At 36.3% G+C, this 22933-nt stretch overlaps 2 protein-coding genes across 21 annotated transcripts in view; one reads left to right on the top strand and one right to left on the bottom strand.

The window, feature by feature from the left end:
• PPFIA2 (PTPRF interacting protein alpha 2) overlaps positions 1 to 16938 on the top strand; it is a 498399-nt gene extending 481461 nt beyond the window's left edge. For 16 of the 19 annotated variants that reach the window (XM_046013266.1, XM_046013268.1, XM_046013267.1 and 13 more), the window contains 6 exons: positions 801 to 898; positions 6483 to 6658; positions 7812 to 7880; positions 11532 to 11691; positions 12909 to 13000; positions 15014 to 16938. In XM_046013266.1, coding sequence (XP_045869222.1) covers positions 801 to 898; positions 6483 to 6658; positions 7812 to 7880; positions 11532 to 11691; positions 12909 to 12967 — 562 coding nt within the window. In that variant the 3' untranslated portion in view covers positions 12968 to 13000; positions 15014 to 16938. The remainder of the gene's footprint in view (positions 1 to 800; positions 899 to 6482; positions 6659 to 7811; positions 7881 to 11531; positions 11692 to 12908; positions 13001 to 15013) is intronic. The other 3 variants (XM_046013270.1, XM_046013276.1, XM_046013277.1) reach the window with 1 other exon arrangement.
• The window catches only part of ACSS3 (acyl-CoA synthetase short chain family member 3), a 162199-nt gene continuing 150839 nt past the window's right edge, over positions 11574 to 22933 (bottom strand). The window contains exons 14-17 of one of the 2 annotated variants that reach the window (XM_046013287.1): positions 20597 to 20696; positions 20332 to 20507; positions 14860 to 14976; positions 11574 to 11710 (exon numbers count right to left, since the gene is read on the bottom strand). In XM_046013287.1, the coding sequence (XP_045869243.1) occupies positions 14896 to 14976; positions 20332 to 20507; positions 20597 to 20696 (357 nt within the window). In that variant the 3' untranslated portion in view covers positions 11574 to 11710; positions 14860 to 14895. Of the gene's footprint in view, positions 11711 to 14859; positions 14977 to 17192; positions 19254 to 20331; positions 20508 to 20596; positions 20697 to 22933 lie in introns of those variants that run through there. The other variant, XM_046013286.1, reaches the window with a different exon arrangement.

The following is a 22933-nucleotide window of genomic DNA, read 5'->3' on the forward strand; positions in this document are numbered from 1 at the left end:
TCTCTCTCACCTAGATGTATTCCACACTTATGCTGAATTCAGGCTTTCCATAATGTTACCCCATTCTCCATATGGAATCATATTCCTCCTTATTTCCTGGCATGGATTTCCAACTCTGTACAGTATGTCTCACTATCACCACACATTTAAAATTTCATTGGCAACCCTGTGTTCAGGCGCTGCACTTTCTTTAATAACCCTTTTTCTGCTACCTGACCTTTAAGGATCTGATCAGTTTTCTACTCTTCCACAATATCCTTTCCACACAGAATTCCATTATCTGCTGACTCATTTCTTTCACATATTCTGTAGCACTGAGAGGGGGTAGCTCTTCATTTTGGTATGTGGTTCCCTGTCTAACTTTAACTTATTCATGTGTTTATATGTTTTTCTCATCAGCTTAAGAAGAAAGTATTCATTTCTTATAAATTTCTTGCTTTCATCATAATAGTGGCTTTAAATTCTTTCCAAATGAGTAAAATGTTCATTTGTCTACGAATAATGTCAAAATAGCTTGATGGAAGGACAAGACATGGATGAACAACATAATCCACAGTTATTTTCAAGACTATGGTTTTCTTATTTGGAAATTAATATTTTTACTTTTTAGAAACATTGTGTGCTTAAAATAACTGTAGTTTGTTTCCCACCAGTACTAAAGGATTTAATTACAGATGTAATTTATTATTCCGTTGCCCTCAGAAGTAGTACATAGTGTTGACTATGCTTAATCAAAGAACATTTATTATCTGCTGAGTAAATTCAATGTATTTTCTTCTTTTTTTAAAAAAAAATAACAGAACAAGTTTACAATATGGAATTATGTGCTTAAAGAGGTTGAATTATGACAGAAAAGAACTAGAAAGAAGACGGGAAGCAAGCCAACATGAAATCAAAGGTAGTATGTCTTTCTTTCATATGAAATGCTTTTTTTTCTGGGATTTTTAGCTTTCACTTTTATGAACCCCAAATGCTCTATATGTTACAAGGTCACTAAGTAGCATAACTGTTTATGTCACTAGTTAGAATAGTGTCATCATTATTTCATTTTTGTTGCTTTTAGGAAGCATTAAACATAAACATAAAAAAGATAGCATCACTTTATAAGGTGAATATCCATCCCATCTAGAATGTATTCTTGAATTTTTTTAATTGCGTTGACTCCCTTATGAACAAAGAATCATGAAAAAATGAATAAATTGAGATGTATTCCTTTTAACCTGTTAATTATACAGTCTGTTTGTCCTAAAGATATCTTCAGGTAGATATTTTTGTCAAACTTTTAATAGAACATTCTCATATGATTCAGAGAAATATGGTATATAATTTATTTATAGCAGTTCACCTTTGGTTTATATCATTTGAATTTTCTTTCAGTGCTTAGAAATTTTATTTTTGTACTATGGTTACAGAAATTATACAGGGATTTTACATAGAGGTTACAGAGATTTCACCTCTATAAATGAGACTAATCCATTAATAATTTTAGCTATAATTGTTAAGTCAAAGAAATGATTTAGAAGCATTGCTAATTGCTGCAATTATTGTGTGTACAAAAAGGTTTGATTTGAATAAGAAAAGACACTCCCTATTACAGATTAGAAAAGTATTGTATTTAATATTAATCCTCTAAATGTTGAGAAGTACCTTAATATACAGGGGAAAGAATTGTTTAAAAGAACATTTTAGATCCTATATTTATTAGGCACCACTTTACTTTTATTACTGTTGTTGAAAGAAAATTTCATTGTTGGGTATAGGTATCTATGGGTCTTTTTCAGTAAAAGTCATCAGTCCACTTAGGTCCATTTATACTTTTTCAAAGGAAAAAATTTCTCATTAAGGGAAATATCACCAAATTTTTTGTTGAAGATTTTGGATACAAGCAATGTTTCTATTTACTATTCACCAGGGGTTGATATGTGGGAGCATTTCACCAAATTCAATAAGTGTTTGTACATTAACTGTTCACAGTTAGGCATGAGTCAGTTTTCATCTTCACTTTCTTTGGGGCTCACTTTTTTGGGGGGCTCACTTTAAATATGAAAATAGTATGTGCTGCATGTTACGTTACCCTTTCCTTCCTATCCAAGTTTAGTGCTGTTTTTTATTCTTTAGGATTATCTTAGACTTCTATCATTTTCATTTGTGATAAACAGTGTCAGAAATTACTTTTATCTTTGGCAGTTTGGGGACAGCACATTAATTCTAGTAGAATGGGCTTGAATGCACGTGAAGGTGATTGGTTAATATATTTTTCTGTATATGGTTCATTGGAGAGTAGATAGACACACAATGGATTTCTTTTAACAGTTCATTTGACTCATTACTTAGGAGCAAGAAACTGTTTTTCCATTATCAAAATTGAGTTGTTTGATTTCACTTTATTTTGGGGCCCCAGGAAATTGCAAGTTGTTTTCAGTACTTTGTCATTCAGTTGAATTGAAATTTGGGAATGAATTGATCAAAGAAAGACCTTAGAAAGAAGTCTATGCTTGACCTAACAAAAGATGTTTTAGCACACAAATAGATTTTACCCATAGGAAACCACTTTCTAGTTTTCTTTCTGAAGTATTTTTTCCAATTAGATTTTATTATGCTTGGTCTCACCACATGGAATGTTTCATATATAGGTAGATGTAAAAGAGAAGGAGAAATTACCCATTTGGCCCTATACCAAATATTGTATTAGTTTTTGGCAGCTACTGGTTACAGCATAGCCCTGAAAAAAACTGCTGTGATTCACTAGGATTGTATACACAGAGTTCCATATGATAGGAGGCTGTGAGTGAGATCGTAAATAGCCACTGTTTCCTGTAACTGATCCAATGACATTTGCAGGAATAAGGCTTGATGCTGACGAGGGGTCTCTGTTATTACCTGAAGTGTTAATTAACCTTGACCTTAATAAACAGCTTTCTGAAATGAGGGAACCATGTGAATATCAAGAATGTACTAACATTTAATTTGTTGCTAGGAAACAGTCAACACTGATGTCTAGCCATTTATTGTTGAGGTCAAGAGGATCCTTACAAAAAGCTTTAAAGTCAGGGCATAAATTTTTCTTGAAAATAGATTTATAAAAAGGGATCTGATTTACAAAATTTTTTTAAAAAGCAAATTGCTGTTCAGAAGGAATAAAGTTTAGATTAGTGCTTTATTTACCTTCACCTTATATGTAAATGGATTATTTTCAATTTGTAATTTTATAAATTTGAGGACTCTTAGCTACAGGTGTGGCAATGGAATTTTCAATGAAAATATATAGCAGAAATACGGTAAATACAAATGTCTTGTCTATATTTGCAGAAATACAGTAAATACAAATGTCAAAATATAAGCCCATCTCTAGAAAAGAACAAGCTCTTCCTACTTATAGATGCACTTCATGCAAAGAAAACTGAACGGTTTTGTTATTTTTTGAGGAAATGGTTGTAGCATTACTTTTTAAAAATACCGCACTTAGTGAAAGCAATTGGAGACTGATGCCGTGAGCCATACCTACCTGCCCAGTTTTTGAAGTGCGGGTTTAGTGCAACCAGTTGTTTGAATCAATCAGTTGTTATCAACAGCAGTTGGTTAATTTAACCACAATATAATACTAACCAACTTATATCCCATTTTCTGAGATTTAACACCTTAGTGGAACAAGCTAATGAAAACTCAGAGGAAAATATACACTTTGGGAATGACCAAGGGAGACCCAGTGAATGAATATATGTGTGTGTGTGTGTGTGTGTGTGTGTGTGTGTGTGTGTGTGTGTGTATGTGTGTGTTGTACTATAAAATTTCTCTATATAGTAAAGATCATTAAGAAAGTCTTTTGCCTTGTTGAAGACATGAAGAAAGAAAGACCCATAAGTGTGAGGGAGACAGGAAACATCATTCTCCCTAAAGAAATTCTTTCTGCTTTGGCTGAAACAGGAAACGGTAATAAGACTGGGAGGTGGGCGTTACGAGTCTTTCTTCACATGTTCCTCATTAAATAAAAAAAAATAATAATAAGGATTATTAAAGATATATAGAAAATCCAAGTAATCTAATGATATGCCATATGATTCAAATTAATATGTGAATTAAGCAGGGTCTATATAAAGATTCAATATGATTAAAAGAAATGAACTACCAGACCGTGAAAAGACAGGGAGGGACCGTAGATGCATACCGCTAACTGAAAGAAAAGTAGTACATGATTATACTGTAAGAATCATACCATATGATTCCAACTATATGGCATTCTGGAAGAGGTTAAACTATGGACACAAGAACAATTGGTCAGTGGTTGCCTGTTGAGTGGAGAGGGAAGGATAAATAAACGTTGCGCAGGGGAGGGTTAGGGCAGTGAAACTATTCTGTATGATAATATAATGATGAATACATGTCATTATACATTTGTCCAAACCTGTAGAGTGTCCATCACCAAGAACAAACCCTAATGTTAGCTGTGGACTTGGTGTCAAGGCCGGTTTGCCTAGTGGAACAATGGAGCACTCTGGTGAGAGATTTTATAGTCAGGAGGGCTGTGCACCTATGGGGACAGGGGCTATATGCAAACATCGTACTTCCCGCTCAATTTTGCTGTGAACTTAAAAATATTCTTGAAAGTACAGGTTGTCTTAAAGTTTCAATAGAAAAAAAGCTACTATATTTCCCAAAGTATTCTTTATACTTTTTCTGGAAAACAACCGAAATATATTGTCTCACAGTTCTGGAGGCTGGATGAAGGTGTCAGCAGGGTTGGTCCTTTTAAGGGCTATGGGGAAGACCCAGTTCCATGCCTCTCCCCTACTTTCTGGTAGTTTTCTGTCAATCTTGATGTTTCTTGAGTTTAAACACATCACCCTGATCTCTGCCTTGATCTTCATGTTGTTTTCCTTGTGTGCATATCTTACTTCCAACTTTCCCCTTTTCGGAAGGAAATCACCATATTGGATAGGGGTCCATCCTAATAATCTTATTTTTAACTAGATTACTTCAATAAAGAACATATCTCTAAATAAGGTCACATTTTGAGGTAGTGGGGATTAGGACTTTAACATATGAATATTGGGAGGACACAACTCAATCTGTAACAACAACAAATTTACCATAATGGCTACAAACAAGCAAATAAAACAAAACATGAAAAATATAAAGTATTGGTAAAGGTGCAGATTTTTTTTTTAAGATTTTATTTATTTATTTGACAGACAGATCAGAAGTAGGGAGAGGCAGGCAGAGAGGGAAGGGGGAGAAGCAGGCTCCCCGCTGAGCAGAGAGCCCGACGCTCGATCCCAGGACCCTGGGATCATGACCCGAGCCGAAGGCGTGGCTTAACCAACTGAGCCACCCAGGCACCCCCAAAGGTGCAGATTTTTATAAATTGCCACTGGAGGTTTAAATTGTGAGAGTAGAATTTATTTAGTATACCTATTGATACTCAAAGCAGTACTATCCTTAATACCCACAGTGGAATCGAGCCAAGTGTCCATCAACTGTAGAATGGATCAATTGTGGCATAATCGTACAATGGAATACTAAGTAACGATGAAAATAAGCAGGAGACTTCTGTTTTCCATAGCACAGATGAATCCCATATTGAGTGAAAGACACAGCCACAAAAGTACATATTGTACAATTTCATTTATAAAAAAACTAAAAAATCGAACCTCAAAAAACTAATCTGTGCTAAGAATAGTTAGAATACTGGCTACTGCTGACGTGAGGACAGAGACTGAGAACCTGACATGAGGGGACCCCATAGGGCAGAGATACCACTCTGTTGCTTTAATGGTATGCACAGTCCTAACGTGATGATAAGTGAACGCATTAGGACAAATGAGTAATGCTTTTGAAAAGCTTAAACAATATATAAATACTCTGCCCCCCACTTTGACTTGACCAAGTGCTTGATTTTTGCATTAATATGTGATTGAAAAATAATAATTGACAAAATAGTAGGTTAAGTGGCAAACTATGGAATCCCTGTTCCATCTTACTGCTCAGTTCTTTGACTTACTGCTTCAGGTAAAAGAAAAAAAAAAGTATCTCTAGTCCATATTCAATATTTAACGTGTAGTTAAAAAACAATGAAGAGCCATACTAGCTTCTCATTTTGTCGTTTTTACTGAAGAGCTATGTATCAAGACACAAATGAGAAATGTCCCCATCTGGTGATAAAATCATTGAACTTCAGCCAGACCCCTAGAGCTCCAGAATGGAAACAGGAAACACTTTGAGACATGGTGTTCTGGGTGATGGAAGTGCTTTTCAGTGATAACAAACACTCTTCCAATGACAACTCATTTTTTTTTCTAGGCTACAAGTAGCATAGGGGAGTTACAAGAAGGTAAATACATGCAATACAAGGGGGTCAGGAATCGAGTGGATCAAGAAATTGGCATAAATGCTGACTTGGCCAGACACCTGTGGCTCATTACAGCCAATAGGTTTATTTATCGTGCAAAATACCGCAGGCTAAAATGATGCACCTCTTTTCCTAGATGTGTTGGTGTGGAGCAATGATCGAGTTATTCGCTGGATACAAGCAATTGGACTTCGAGAATATGCAAATAATATTCTTGAAAGCGGTGTGCACGGCTCCCTTATAGCCCTGGATGAGAACTTTGACTACAGCAGCTTAGCATTATTACTACAGATTCCAACACAGAACACCCAGGCAAGCCCCTTTACGCTGTCGCTGCACTGTGTCCTAATTTATATAATGATAAACTACACTTTTAGGGAAAAAATAAAAGTTGGCTGTGTATTCATGATTCCTAATGAGAGTTAGCTCAGCTCAACCTTTGAAATGTGTCGCTGGGCTTTAATTTCAAACCACTGGATTTCTAGCCAAAACAAAATAATAAAATTAAGCAGGAAAAGAGATTTAGAGGTTATGTAGTCCAACCTTCCACCTGAATGCTAGATTTCCCAAAACAATATCCCTGGCAGATGGCTTTCAGTCTCTGCCTCTCTGAGAGGTGTTCACTTCTATTTACATGCCTGAATTAGACAGACATTTAGCAGTGAGGATGCCATTGATTCCCCAGCCTGGATAATTATCTGAAATCATCAGAGTTCCTTAAAAACTTAAAGCCTGCAAACTTCATCACAGGCCTAAGAAATCAGATACCCAGAGATATGGTATAGGAATCCCGAGTATCTCAAGTTCCCCCAAATAATGATCATTGGCCAGGTTTGAGAATAGACGTGATAAATATCAGACATAGATGTGACAAGAATTTGGCAGTCAACTTCACTTTTTATTTTGTTTTTATATATTGCAAAGTTTATATAAAATACTCAGTTGGATTGAAGTAAGGTGACTTACTTTACTTACTTACTTTGGAGTAAAATAAAGTGAGGTCAGTGCCCCTTGACCTCAGACATGTATGCGTGGCCATCTCTCTGTTGTCCACAGACTAAAGAAAATTGCCCTACCTTATATTTATTTATTTTTTTTTTTTTACCCTTTTGAATTCTTTTTTTTTTCCCTTTTTATTTATTTATTTTTTTTTTTTCAGCGTGACAGTATTCATTCTTTTTGCACAACACCCAGTGCTCCATGCAAAATGTGCCCTCCCCATCACCCACCACCTGTTCCCCCAACCTCCCACCCCTGACCCTTCAAAACCCTCAGGTTGTTTTTCAGAGTCCTACCTTATATTTATAACTAAAACTTACAATGGCTTGTAGACACGGAGGACTAAAAACTTAACCCCCCATAAATAAGATAGGATTTGTAATGTTTTCTCAAATGAACGCAGTCTTCCTTGTTTTTAAAATATAATGTGACTTTTGCGACGATAACTGTACTTTCATGTCAACAGGCAAGGCAGATCCTCGAAAGAGAGTACAATAACCTCCTGGCTCTGGGAACCGAACGGCGACTGGACGAAGTAAGTCCTTCTGTATCATTCACAAGGGATCTCAGAGAGTACAAATAAAATGGCTTTCAAGGAATAGTGCTCAAAAATTAATCAGATGCTTGTTTCCTGGATAGAATCTAGAATTTTCCCCGCTATTGTTCTTAAATATTAAATTTTATGACTCATTTGGTTTTGGAAAAACCTTTATGAATTCATAAATATTATATCAGCAGTTAGGAACATGAAGGAGTAATTCAGAAACAGACTCTTTTATGAGCTGTGACTACAGAATTATGTTGAGTGACATTAAAAAAAAGCAATGATAACACTAATCCTGATAAATTCAGCTTTTTAATAAGGAATGTATCAGTATATCTTCTGATATTAAATATCAGTATATCTTCACAGGAAATTTTAGGATATTAAAATGAAGAGAAAACTGGCTTTCAGTAAAGGGGAAGCTTTTCATTATTTTAAGATAGCAACATTGAGTTTTTTATTTTAAGATAGCAATATTGAGTCAAAAACATTTTGACAGTCATAGGATTTGAAAGCCATATGGAATGTAAGAACCCCAAGCATCATATATGCATGTTTAAATTATTTGGAAAATAATAAACATGTAAGTAGCCTCCTGAGATAAAGGAACACAAGGGGCACAAGGACTTTAACAGTCCTTCTGAGTTTGTTTGTTTGTTTGTTTTTAAAGATTTTATTTATTTGACGGACAGAGATCACAAGCAGGCAGAGAGGCAGGCAGAGAGAGAGAGGGAGGAAGCAGGCTCCCTGCTGAGCAAAGAGCCTAATGCAGGGCTTGATCCCAGGACCCTGAGATCATGACCTGAGCCAAAGGCAGAGGCTTAACCCACTAAGCCAACCAGGTGCCCCCTTTCTGAGTTTTTTACAGGCCCTTTCTGGAAGAAGTAAGAAAACCAGAGTATGAAGTAAAAAATGCAAATTGCAAAATGCAGGTGTTTCTTGGCTATAGAGAAAAGTTCATTAAAATAATTTTGTGAATGAACCCAGCAAATGCTCAAATAAAGCAATTATTCCACATTCAAATGGTCAGGGCAGATGATCTTGGATTTATAAACCCATTTGTAGAGGAGGTTATAGACAGATTATCTCTACAGTCTTGACATCAGCTAACTTCCTATAAATTCATACCCCTGCGCAATCAGGGTAATGATTCATATTTTTAAAACCCAGTTAATACTGAACTTATTTTCATTTTATAACTTGTTTGATAGTCTTTTGTCCTTAATCTTAATTGTTGAATCAAAAAGATAGTCTACATAAACCCTATATCCTTTTGAACACAATTATTCTACTTGCTTAAAAGTTGCAAAAGGAATTTAAAAAAAAAAAAAAAACTATTAAAGATCTGTCTATTGCTATATTTTTAAATGTGGATTGACCCAAAGGAGCCAGGTAGAGACACAGCCGGTATGAGTTAGTGTTGCTTTCTGAAAGAAGAAATAAGCAGAAAGGTCTAAATGGAATGTGACTATCTGCCTTTAAAATATGCTGCATCTTTTTCTTATTGTTAAAAATATGGCACATGATTTTATCACTCAACCTCTGCAGTCTCTTTTGTCCTAATTTTTTTGTTTTTGTTTTTATCTATTATTTATTTATTTTTTATTTTTGGTGGTGTGAACAAAAAATAGCTTAAACAACTTACCCAGAACCAGAGTGTACTTGTTTCTGGGGCTGATTACATTCAGATTCCACTAAAAGAATTTGAGAAGTGCTCATGTGCTTCTACAGACTTTGACTTCATTTAAGTGGGTATCTTTTAGCCTCACCTCATGGAAATTTTTCCTCTGATGTTGTCGCTTGTAGGTCCTATAAGCTTTCTGCAGTAACACTACATTAAAAGAGCTACACAATAGATCTGTACCCCTGAAATAAATAATACATTATATGTTAATTAAAAAAAAAACTTTAGGTTACTTACAAAAAAGAGAGAGAGAGAGAGAGAATCATTATTTAATCATTATTTAAATCCTTAATTCCTTATTTTTCACTCCTTAACCCATACATTACAGGAGCTGTAGAGCCCTACAATGTAATGTAGTGACTCATAGAACTGAAGAATATTTATCTTTGTGCAAGAACTCTCAAAATTCAAGAAATCAAAGAGGGCACAACTGTGAAATTCTGCTCCTTTTCTTTATTTATAAACATTTAAGGTCTAGGACCATGCAGAAACTGGCAGCTGAGAAAAGGAATAGCAGAGAACTCTTAAACTATAAACTGGCTACCTAATCTAAACAAAATTTAGATTTGGGTAATAAGGATTCTAGTAGAACAATGGCTATATCTATAGAGAGACACAGATTTACATATAATTTCATAAATGATCTTCTTTTCCAAAACGACTCTGAATGTCAATTATATTAGCAGTCTATGATGAAGAATACCTTACAGTCTTACTCAATTATAACACGATAATTTGAGCTAAATGTTGACCTGTTTTATTCTATATGCCAAAATGAAGTCACCTGAGCAAGTAGGGTCAACCCCACATACTGAGCTGGAACTTCAGGGAATAGACAGCCATTGCTTAGATAAGAAACTTAACGATATAAGAAGCTAAGATCTATGTGGAACGATTAATAGATTTCTTAGAATTTGACAATAAGAAAATTTTGTGCTTAATAAACAATAATACTAGTAAGACACTAGGTTACATATCACTCCTTATGAATTCAGAGAAAGTTCACTGTATCTGAGCAGGTACTTTGTGCATGCACAGAGAGAAAAGAGAGTATATCACAATGATGTACCAGCATTACACTTGTAAAACAGCAACCAGAATTATATTCTGCTTTTCATGGGACCTAAGGAGCACGTGGATTTATTTTTTTTTTTAAGATTTTATTTATTTATTTGACAGAGATCACCAGTAGGCAGAGAGGCAGGCAGAGAGAGAGGAAGGGAAATAGGCTCCCCGCTGAGCAGAGAACCCAATGCGGGGCTCGATCCCAGGACCCTGAGATCATGACCTGAGCTGAAGGCAGAGGCTTTAACCCACTGAGCCACCCAGGCGCCCCAGAGCACGTGGATTTATTAAAAAGATGGTTTCCAGGCTGCACAGGTTTTTCAGTAAACTACAAGTTAACTAGTATCAGCTGAAATCCGACAAATGACAAATTTAGAGTTTCCTTCACGGACTATGGGCAGTAGTATCTCATGTGTTCCAGGCTGTATCAAACATAGCTTTTTCCTTTCTCTTGTTTACATAAAAGTAAAATTCATAAAGCGGTTCTTCAGGTTTGTGAGTCAAATGCAGTTCGCCAAACACCTGTTAAATTAAATATGTCATCTTATGCAGTAACATGAGTTGGCTTAAAGTATAACAAAGAAGAGGCCATATTCTTTTCAGGGAAACATTTGTGGCTTTACTTTAGATTTTCAAAACTGTTTACTTTTAGAGATAGCAAACCTTAAGATTTGAAGTCATAGGAACATTTTTATAAAAGCATTTCTGTTGCAAATCCCCTATGCTATCATTTTGGAATCAGTAGAACTCTCAAAATAAAGCACAGTATTTCATATGTATGTTTTACAGACCGAATATAAATCCTCAATATTACCTGTTTCTAAGGACACAATTTTAAGTAGCTGGACTAGTTTACTTGTTATCACATCAGATTATAATTCTGTTATTGGCAGAGTGATGACAAGAATTTCAGGCGTGGGTCAACATGGAGAAGACAGTTTCCCCCTCGTGAAGTACACGGAATCAGCATGATGCCTGGCTCCTCAGAAACGTTACCGGCTGGATTCAGGTTAACCACAACATCGGGGCAATCGAGGAAAATGACAACGGATGGTACAGTAGTTTTGCATTTCTGCTTATAAAGTAAAGCAAAACAGAACAAAAAAACCTGTTTAGCAAAAGCTAGTATCATTCTCTGACCTTGCACAGCTTTCTGGAATTCTTTTCTTAAGTTGGTTTGCTCTGCTTGAAGTTTACTTTGCTTTCATCAAAAACCAGACTCTTGGAATCGGCTGATGCATGAACCCATGGCACCTCGTTTACATTTTTAAAAAGAATTTAGAAAATCCTACAGAGGACAATTTTGGCTAATGTCCACATCTAGGAAGAACAATATTCATCTGCATGATTTGTGTTTCTTTACTCTTCTATTCTCAAAGTAAAGAATTTGTTTAGTTAGAGGTTGGATTTGGACTAATGGTCCTCAGTGAATGGAAATTAACTCTGCAGTCACCCTACATGTTTGAATATTATGAGTTTTATATTTTGTCTTAGAAACCCAGACTCATCAGATATTTTCACCTCTGACCAAGGCAGAAGGCCTTAAATAAACAAGCACAACTATGAGAAGAGAATTAAATAAACACAAAGCCAACAGTAATTTCCCAATTAGTATTATTTCCTTCTGTGGACATTAGACTTGTGTGACATACTTCACAAAGGAAAACAGCCATTCTGAAGGAGAGACCACTTTGAAACAGTAGTCACAAAGTTATTTCTATTTGGTAGGCATTTTAAAAAAAAATAGCTTCCCTCTCTCTTTATTAAGACAATTTCCCAGAGTCATTATTTCTTTTCAAGGTTATAGCTCTCATGGCCCTTAAAATTAGTTTCAGTATAAACCATGATCTCTGATCTACACATCTTCTCACTTGTTAATATTATGGAACATGTTAACAAAATTCATGAGGAATCTAATGTGATTCATATTAGTGAAGAGGCTCTTCAATACTTGGAGGGGGGAGAAAAATCCACTATCTGGAATTCTCTAGAAGCAAACTTTGCTTCAGAAACAGAAGTGCGGTGGGGAGCTGCTTTCCTTACAGGCTTCTAAGAAGGAATACACAACTTGAAAGCCCAGCTGAATCACACTGGAGTAACTTTTCATTAGTAACTTGGTCTAGCGGGAAGGGACAGGAGTGGCTCATGTCTGAGAGAAAGAAGGTCTACTAATATGTTAAGGATCCCTTTACGCAGGGGGTCATCCTTCTCATCTGAGATTCTGGACTCCATCATCCAAGTTCCTCTAAAGCCCTTTTCTCCGTTCGCAGTTGCTTCATCAAGACTGCAGAGGTTAGACAACTCCACTGTTCGCACATACTCATGTTGACAAGCCACTCAAAGGAGGCAGCACTGACTTGCTGTGAGTAGCTTCCCTTGGCTGACCAAAAACAAACCACCCCAAAGCGGCACCTACATAGAGCAGGAAATATACACGACACGCTTTGGGATGGCCTCGCAGTCCAGAAGGGAGATCACCCTTTCGGATTGCTAGATGGTAGGAGACGAGTCTTAGATTCGTAGCTCTGAATCGAGTCCTTCTGATCACCATCTGCCTGCTCTGACCAATGTAAAGTCCCGCTGTTGGAGGCCTGCCACTATCTTATGACACATCAGCAGGTCACAGCCCCGGCCACCAGCACCTACTTTTGAGTAGCATTTTATATGGATGCACATAGGGTTTTACTGAGGACAGTTTGACACTTTGAGAATGACACACTTTTAAGTGAGTATTTTATGCAGGGGAAGCTGAAGTAAGCAGAGAGTGATTTTAGTAGGTACACAGAGTCAAATAGCAGAGACAGGAGAATGTCCTAGAGGTGGTTTATTATTAAAAACAAGAGGCTGACAATTTTTGAACTTTTAGCATGTTGTTTTCCATCGCTTTTATTTATATTTATTGAAAACAAATAAATGGGTTTTAAGGAGCTGGGGCTTATGGCATAGGAACAAAGTGAAATTATAAGAATGCAAATAGGACTAAAACCATAATGATATAATCGTAAGCTAGCAGCAGGCATTTGTTTTAAGAGAAATATTTAGCTGATGAAAAATCCACTTTCAAGTCCATATAAAAATGGAGTTTGACTGAAAAACAGTCAGTAGTTAGACTGTGGTTTCCTGGAATATACAGTGCTCATGAAATTTTTTTAACCTAAAACTGAGTTTTACCAAAATATTTACCATTTATAATAAATTAATATTTTGGAAAAATAATTTTTAAAGCAATATTTGGAAACCGAAATATGCCCAGGGATGGGGAGAGGAAACAGTTATAGGCAGAGGAACAGCTCATCTTGTGCTGTTTATTCATTGCCTTGAACTAAAAGCTCCATGCAATTTATTGTTGGTCTTCGGGGCCCAATATGGGAGCTGGTGTGCTGCCTTATTTGGGTCACTATTTGAAGCTGCTGATAAAACAAAGAGCTTTCTGATAAGAGATTTAATTTCAGAATGTAAAACCCAACATTAAAAATTTAATTACGGTATACAATTTGGCATCTAATTAGGCATGATCTAAAGTATATAATGATTTGGCTAAATAAGAGGCTTTCCAAAATACTGTTTGTAATAGCTTCTACACATAACATGATAATTTCCCCAGGAACTGAATACTTCACTAATTTACAAATGACTATTTAATATGTGGAGTAGTGCTTGCTTCTTAGTTCCTGACTGATGGGTGGAATTACTCTTTAACTATTTGCAGTCTGTATTTTGTGCATGGCATTATAGTTCATATTTCCCAGTTTTTACCATTAAATGGGATAAAGGTATTTATTTTTACAATGACCTAATCTGGGGCAACCAATTTCTGTTAGCACTTTTATTATTAAAATAATTCAGAACACGTCATTTGTTGCTTCATTTGTGCCGGGAAGAGAAACTGTGAGCTTTTCCTAAGCATAGTATGACAGAAAAGAATCAGTGATGCCACATCAGATATGTCATTTATTACCCTTTTTTTTTGGTCACAATTCAACAAAGGTGTCTTTTGAAGAGCTCTAAAAGATATGAACTAGAATATGACTCTCTTCCATGGAATAGGTCAATTCAACCAAATTTACTGATGAGCAAGCTCTAAATTTTTCAAAGGACAGCTCACATTTTCTGTGAATACCTGTGTTTCTATTTACCACCATGCTTTCCACAAACTTGAGCAAATCTTGTTATTTATTAAGTTGGCCTGCACAAAATCGGAGAAGAGCAAATGCTAATTACCTACAGCTCTCGGTCAGATCCTAGCTGACATTCTGTTCACGGACTCCCAGGGCAGACGTAGGCAGGCTGCATGGAGATCACCAACGGTGGCAGAGGGGGAATTGTCCAGGCTGGGAGCTGTGGGTAGACTAACGCTGTGCATTAAATATTTTAGATGTCTTTTCCGTCTACTCTACCTAAAGTGCACTACCATCTCGGAAGACGAACAGTGAAGACCTTTGTGAAGACTGAATTCTAAGGAAACAACCACAAGTAATGGCTTATTCAGCTGAAAATGTGATCTGGGGGGAGTCAGATATTAAGTTTGATTCGTTTACTACAATTGTAAGAAAATGCTTAAGTCATTTGAATAATAAGCATCATCCACATCATAAATTCTGTACAACAGCTTTTATGAAATGGAGCCACTGTTTTTTTCATGTTTTATTGTAATATACTAGGCATTTATGTATTACTGTGTATGTATTTCTTTTTAAATGTGTAAGTCTTATGTAAATGGATATAAATATGATTTTTAAAAAAATAAAATATATGGTTCATGGAGTCTTGAGTGCAAACATTTGACAATTCCAAGTACTGTTTGTATTTTACCATTCCACCATTTTTACAGTTTTTGAATTGTAACAGTCCAATCGATATGTTTCTCCTTCAAGTCTGTCAATACTTAAAGCTGAAAACCTGCCTCTGATCATGTAAAAAGGAATGATTTAACCTGGAACTGGAGCCAAAAATAGTCCTTTAAAGGCAATCAGGGATGTCCTATATCTTTAGAAATAGCACTGTGATGGCTCGATCTCCTTTTCAATACGAAACAGAGCTAAACTGTTTACAAGAGTCAAAAGCAATTATTTAAAAAAATTTATAAGGAATAAACATTATCTTCTCTTGTTACCTGTGGACCAAGAAAAAAAAGAAAAGAACTTCTTTACTAAGAACCACATGCTCATCAGATATCTTGAACCGCCAGCCAGCACTGCTCAGTGAATGTCAACCACTGCAGAGTCTGAGGCTCATTTCCATTGAAAAAATAAAAAATAAAAAAACAAAACCCAGTAACCTTTCCCTTTTGTCAATGTAACAGGGCATTAGCCAGACTCATGTCTAATGTTATAAGCTTCTAGCCAAGATGGCCTTGTTGCGACTTCCCTGAAGTCAGTCTTATCAGAGGAAATAAATGAAAGACAGAATGATTAACATATGTAGTGTATAAAAGTTTAGAAGAGTAATCTCTTCCCTGTGGCTTTATTTGGTGGTGTTACTGTTGTTTATTCTTTGTTTATATGGGAGATTTCAAAGTAAAACCTATTTAATAATACCATTTATCTAACTGCTGATTTTTTGCTGCTTGATCTTATGAAGCGCAAGACCTGTCATTAGTAATTTCCTTTTTGTATTTAATTTGCTATGTTTGCACGTACATTACATTTGTTTTGATGTCTATTTTTGTTTAACAGATTCAGTCAAAAGGTAATGGTAACAGAAACCCTCTCCATTGTCAATAAAAAAAAATACTTCCAGTTCTCTGTTTAATCTTTGTTTTCTAGTCACATAGTGTTTCACAATTTACTTAAACCATAATGCAAATTGTCCTTTTAGTGACTCAATCTATTATTTATCTTCAACAGTGAGTCAGCCACAAGGGGGAGCAATAAACTTGCTTATGAAGGTGATTGTAAATTTTCTAAAAATGTTGCCTGAGCAGGAACAATGGGAAAGAGCTTTCTAAACTCATCTGATTATGGGCATCTTGACTTAAGGAAATGAAATGTAATATAAAAATACGATGTTATAATAACGATTTGTATCTACTCTTAATACATGACTTAATCACATAAGTCAGTTTCTCCCCTTTAGAGATCATCTGATAAGAAATAGTAAAATCGTTTATAATAGACTCTAATGTAGAGAGAGAAAAAGATCTACCTATTCCCTCAAAAAAAGTATAAAATACTCTTCAACGTAGAAGATAATTTCTGCCGCATTCTAAACTCCATTTATGGATTAAGCTCAGAATCTCAGTATTTTTCCTTCTGACCATCTATCAACTTCATGAATTTTCACATTTATAATGATGAGAGCCTTCCCAAATACAATTTTATATAAATAAAAGTGCTCCTGAAATGTAAATCTAATTTTTATATATTTAATGTATTGTCTTGAACAAAATAATTCAATTGGAAAAACTTTTCCATAGATTTTAAAAGAACAACTTTAAATCTTTCCAATGTCTTATAGTAAAAAATTCCATGAAGATATCAAAAGAAGGCCATGTGGACTTTATTTCAGCACATTTAAATATGATTGTATTTTTAGTAACATTATATTGTTGTTGGTTTTTTTTTTTTTTTTTGTAGATACATTTAATCCAAAGTATTTTAGGTACAATCTAGTGAAAGTGCTTTATGGTAAGTATTAAATAGAAAATTTCTTTTTTTTTTCCTTCCAAATTTTAGGCAATCCACAACTCAAGTGTATCTTTCTTGGTCACATGACCAACAGTATCACTTTGGTCACGTGAAAGCAACAGTACTTTCTCTCCAGGCTCATGCACTGTTTTCCAGTCCCACTCAACTGGAAAATAACTCAAGCCTGATTGCTAACATGTCCCTTCAGAACTGATGGCAGGACAAATGTATCCTTCGCACATGTCTTTGTTTATACCTTGCAAATGAACGACGATATGCATTCAGCTAAAGAGTTTGCCATTTCAAATTAACTGAATCTTATATGAAAAAATAAGGTAATACATTTTAAACATTAAAAATGTATTCATCAAGATTAAGTTGCGATTATGAGTAAAATGTACCCAATAGAAGAGACACTTTAAGGAACGCAACAGCTTCAAATTATAAGTTGAATGTCTGTCTAGTTGGTTTAACTCAGGAGAACAATGAGCTGACTATACTTTTTCAGGTTTAACAATCAAGTAGCCTATTTAAGTAAATAGGACATTCCTTTGAGAAGCCATTTATTTATACAGCCTATGGTCCAAAAAAAGCTATTTTTCAGAATGTCTTATACTGGTTATAAGTAATTTTTATGAAACAAACAAATAAGCTCTTACATGTTATCTCTCACATATGTTTCATATGCCCAAACCATTACGTTAGGACAGCTGCTTTTAAAAATAATGTTCCTGATGGACTGCAAGATTGGGAAATACTTTTAGCACCATCAAAGACTCAGTGGGCATGGTATATGTTTTTTTAATTTAAATGTATTCTTTGATAACCGATACCATGTAGAATCCTAAGTAATCCTAAGTAAATCACATATTTAACTAGCTATGTCAAGCTACTCCGGCTAACTGGCACATTACCATAAGCTTAGTAACAAAGACTCATTTTCAATTACTTAATTTCTCAATACTTTTCTGTAAGTTTTAAGTCAAAAGATGTGTTTGGATGTCACAATATATTTCTCAGTGAGTTATTTAAAAATTAGAGATTTCACATAAAAATCTGGATTTGGGGTTTCTTAAAAACTGGTCTTTAGCATAATGTAAAAACTTTTACCTTTCTTCCTTAAGAACTTTCCTTATCAGTATACCCCATTTCTGTGTCATTTGCTTGTTTTTATAGGAAGCTGGAATCCTTAAGTGTACAGTCAACTAAGAGCCTGAGACAGGAGGAGGATCTCCAAACAGCTCTCATTTCCATGACAAAGAGACTGGATAAAGTGATCTCTAGGTTCCACCAGGCACTTGATTTCCCTTGACTCAGTAAAAACGACCCGAAGGCAGAGCCATGCTCTGGTAGCCAACCTTCCCTCAGGATATGTATGACAAGCCAGATCCTCCTATCTAGAAGTTCATCTGTCTAAATATTACCTAAGACTTTCCGTGTTATCTTTCGATTTCATTTAAAATAACCATGCACGAGGACATCTCAAGAATATTAGAAAATATTCAGAATTGCTGTAAGAAAAATTATAATTATTTTCTGACTTCAACTTGAGTTTTAGGTTTTAGGTCAAAGCTACAGATTCCTCATTGCAGGAGTAACTCTGTTAATGTGTCTCTTTCAACTAAAATATTTGGGAGGGTTCAATTTTAAAAACTCAATCATTAGATATATTTTTCTTAAAGTGCTAGACAACCTCTAAGGAGCCATGTTACAGGCAACTGAAAATGATGCTCTTTGGGTCTAATGAAACAGAAGGCACAGGTCTTTCACTAGGCTTCAAGTACTGTTTTTTAGACCAAGCTTTACAATTCATATTTCAGTTTGCAAGTAATTTCTATTTAAATATTTATGGGAAATAATTTCAAAAATGTGACTCCAATTAGAAAATTGATTCAAATTGACTCAAAATAAGAAACAAAGTCATGATGACTTCTTCAGCGCTTCTTCTATGTGCCCAAAAATGCTGGGGTCTTCAATTGTAGGTGTTATCTGGAAAGAAAATATGAGTCAGATGAATGTTCTTCCTTGAACTCCCTTCCCTCTCCCTGTAATTAAACAATTAACTGCAATACTGCACTCTCCATTTTCTTATAAAGGTATACAGAAATGTTCAAAAAAGGGGACTCCATATTTAATATTTTAAAATATATGTATAGTCTTCCAGAGTAATAAACTGTTCAGTTAACAAAACCAGAGGTCCTAAGTGGTAATTTCTCTAGTCCTCTAATGAGCCTTTCTATGTGCCTCCCTAGAATTTTTTTTTTTTTGTATTTACAACTACTATTTACTGCTGCATCACCTTCTGTTAGATCTTGAGGATTAAAGACATATATATCTATGCACGTATAAAGTGCATAGTGCACGTATAAAGTGCACAAAACTTAAAAGTATATATATATATATATATATATATATACAAGTATATATACACAAGTATATATATATATATATACTTGAATTAGCCAAATGTTTGCCAAAACAATCTTCACTCACAACAGGAGAAATAATTAGCACATGCATCAATTAGAACTGTTGAAGCATGCATAACCAGCCTCAGTTGCTTGCTTTCTCATTTAGTAATAGACATTAATGACTACAATAAAGAAGGTTGTGTCTTTAATTCAGTAAGACTGCATTCCCACAAGTTGTTTGAATTTAACGTATTTACTAATAGTAAAAGTATTTCCACAGACGGGTACCTATAATCTCAAAGCATATGCTGTTAGTTAATCTGTGTTTCCACAATCCCTCATTCCTAGAGAGTGGCTATGCCATTTCACCCTTTACATTAAAAAAATTATAATGCCAGCGGCGCCTGGGTGGCTCAGTGGGTTAAAGCCTCTGCCTTCAGCTCAGGTCATGATCCCAGGGTCCTGGGATCGAGCCCCACATCGGACTCTCTGCTTCGCAGGAAGCCTGCTTTCTCCTCTCTCTCTGCCTGCTTGTGATCTCTGTCTGTCAAATAAATAAAATTTAAAAAAAAATTTTAATGCCAAAGAGGTGGGGAGAAACATTTCAGAACCTGACATTAAATTTTTTTTTTTTTTTTATATTTTTGATAATTTACCTTATATGGCTTGCCGTTGACAAGGGCAGACAGAGCTGACCGGGGAATTTTGCCAGACCTCGTTTTGGGTAACTGTTTGACAAACACTGCATTTCGAAAAGCAGCCACAGGGCCAATGCTCTGTCGAACATGGTTTATAATTTCTTCCAAAACTTGTTCCTCTGTTGTATTTATGTCTAGGGAAAAAGTTCAGATGATAAGCACTGAGTTAACCTTCGCTCATCATTCAGGGTCCAGACACTCAGGGAGGACAAAGATTTCTCACCTTTTCTCAACACGCAGAGTGCCAAGGGGACGTGGCCTTTCAAAGGATCTTCCTTGCCAACAACGGCGCAGTCGGCCACAGTGCCATGGGAAAGGACTGACTGTGAGAGGGAAAAGCATGCGTTTAGAAAATATATGCACACGTATGTGAGAATACAAATAAACACGCACGTATGTGTGCATGTATTTCAGCTGGGAAAAAAAGTACACATCAGAGAACGCAAAACCTGTAGCTGCCTGCATGGAAATTACTACTGATTCCCAATTCCTATCATTATAACTGGGGTGACTGAATTGTTCGGACCCCTGTGGTAGTCACTGATAAAGGCTAACTGTAATTAAGACAAATTGCTTTGTTTACCTGGAAAGTGAGGACTTGTTTCTTCATCTCACCTGCTCATTAATGAAGTCAGGGCAAATAAGCAGCAGATGCCACATGGGGACAAATTGCAATGGGCACCGGGAAACGGGTGACCTCACAGTGATGTGGCTTTGGTGCTGGCTACCATAATAGCACTTCCCAGAGAAATCCAAGGCAGCCCCATGATTAATCAGTGATTTTATTTAAATCTGGTACTGAGCAATGAACAGAGCACTTCTTTTGTTGAGGGAACATCCCCAAGAGAGGATTTCCCGACTTGAAAGAAATGGCTGGGCATGGTTTGAAGCTCTGACCTCAGATGATCACGCCAATCGAGGAATCACTTTCATACCGCTTACCCCGAGCTCTAAATATCCTAAGGAACAAAGCGGCTCTCCCTCTGGAATCACAAGAAACTGCAGAGCGACCACATGAGACACAGAAGCTTAGGGTTACAACACATTTCTGCCGTGAGGGTGCTTCTAAAAAGGATTGTTCAAAATGTCCTCTTCCGAGAGAGTGATAGGTCTTTAGTGACTGCAAATCCCTAACAGCTAGAGAAAACAGTGGGCAATATACCGACAGCTCATTTGGCACTTCCCGTTCTTTCAGCAAATAGTTACTAAATCCTTTTGGGTTCCAGCCTCTGCACCAGGCTCAGCGGTGAGCAAAAATAGATGGAGCACGGTCTCAGGCCCTTATAGTCTAATGGAGTAGGGCCATGTTAAAAAACAAGCACGAGTACTCATTATTAGGAATGTCTGAATATAGGAGTGATAAAGGCTCCGGAGAACTAGCCTGTTTTTTTTGTTTGTTTGTTTGTTTGTTTGTTTTTAAAGATTTCATTTATTTATTTGATAGAGAGATCACAAGTAGGCAGAGAGGCAGGCAGAGAGAGAGGAGGAAGCAGGCTCCCCGCAGAGCAGAGAGCCCGACGCGGGGCTCGATCCCAGGACCCTGAGATCATGACCTGAGCCGAAGGCAGCGGCTTAATCCACTGAGCCACCCAGGCGCCCCAAGAACTAGCCTGGTTTTTATATGAAAGCCCTGGCAAAAGCAGCCCCAAAACCTTGGGAAATATATGGCAAAAGCAGGAGGATAAACATGGGTTTAAACAGGGGTAGGCGCTGATGAGGCAAGGCGGAGAGGCAGGCCAAGCCCTAAGGAAGGACTTGGCACAAACCCTTACAGTAACCCGAAAGAGATGAATGTGGAGGGAAAGCAGAAAGCAGGACTGAGAAAGGAGCATGAAGAGAGGAAGGTGCAGAGGTAGAAAGGGGCTGTGCTAAGGACGTCCAGTTTATTTTTGTAACACTGGAAAGGCAATAAAGCACTTTCTGGAGTTGAGGAGGAGATACAGGTTTTTTGTTTGTTTGTTTGAATAGACTTTTTTTTTAATAGAGTGGTTTTAGATTCACAGCGAAATTGAGTGGAAAGCCCAGAGACTTGTCATATATGTCCTACTCCCATATATGCACAGCCTCCCCTGCTCTCAAAACCCCTCACCAGAGTAATATATCTGCGAGAAATGGTGAACCAACATCAACATGTCATTCTCATCTTAGTCTAGAGTTCACATTAGAGTTCACACTTGGTGTTACACATTCTATGGGTTGTATGACGTGTGTCCACCATTTTACTGCATTTTACAGAATAGATTCACTCCCCTAAAAAAAAATCTCTTGTGCTCTGCTTATTTGTTCTTAGTCCCTGTAGCCTTTGGCAAACACTGATCTTCTCAGAGGCTCCAAAGTCCTTTTTCAGAATGCTGGAATCATCTATAGTACGTAGTCTTTTCTGTTCGGCTTCTTTTTTCTTCAGAGTGTATTCTGAAAAACAAACTTACTTCGTGTTCATTGTGGAGAATAGAGGACTGTTAAGAGTGAGTATTAAAGTTTGTTGAAATCGCCCATGAGGCTACACTAGTAGACCAAGCCTATGACAGGGGGTATGAAGATTCTAGAGTTTCTTTAAAGG

This window comes from Meles meles, chromosome 7, assembly GCF_922984935.1.
Source record: "Meles meles chromosome 7, mMelMel3.1 paternal haplotype, whole genome shotgun sequence".
Classification (NCBI taxonomy): domain Eukaryota; kingdom Metazoa; phylum Chordata; class Mammalia; order Carnivora; family Mustelidae; genus Meles; species Meles meles.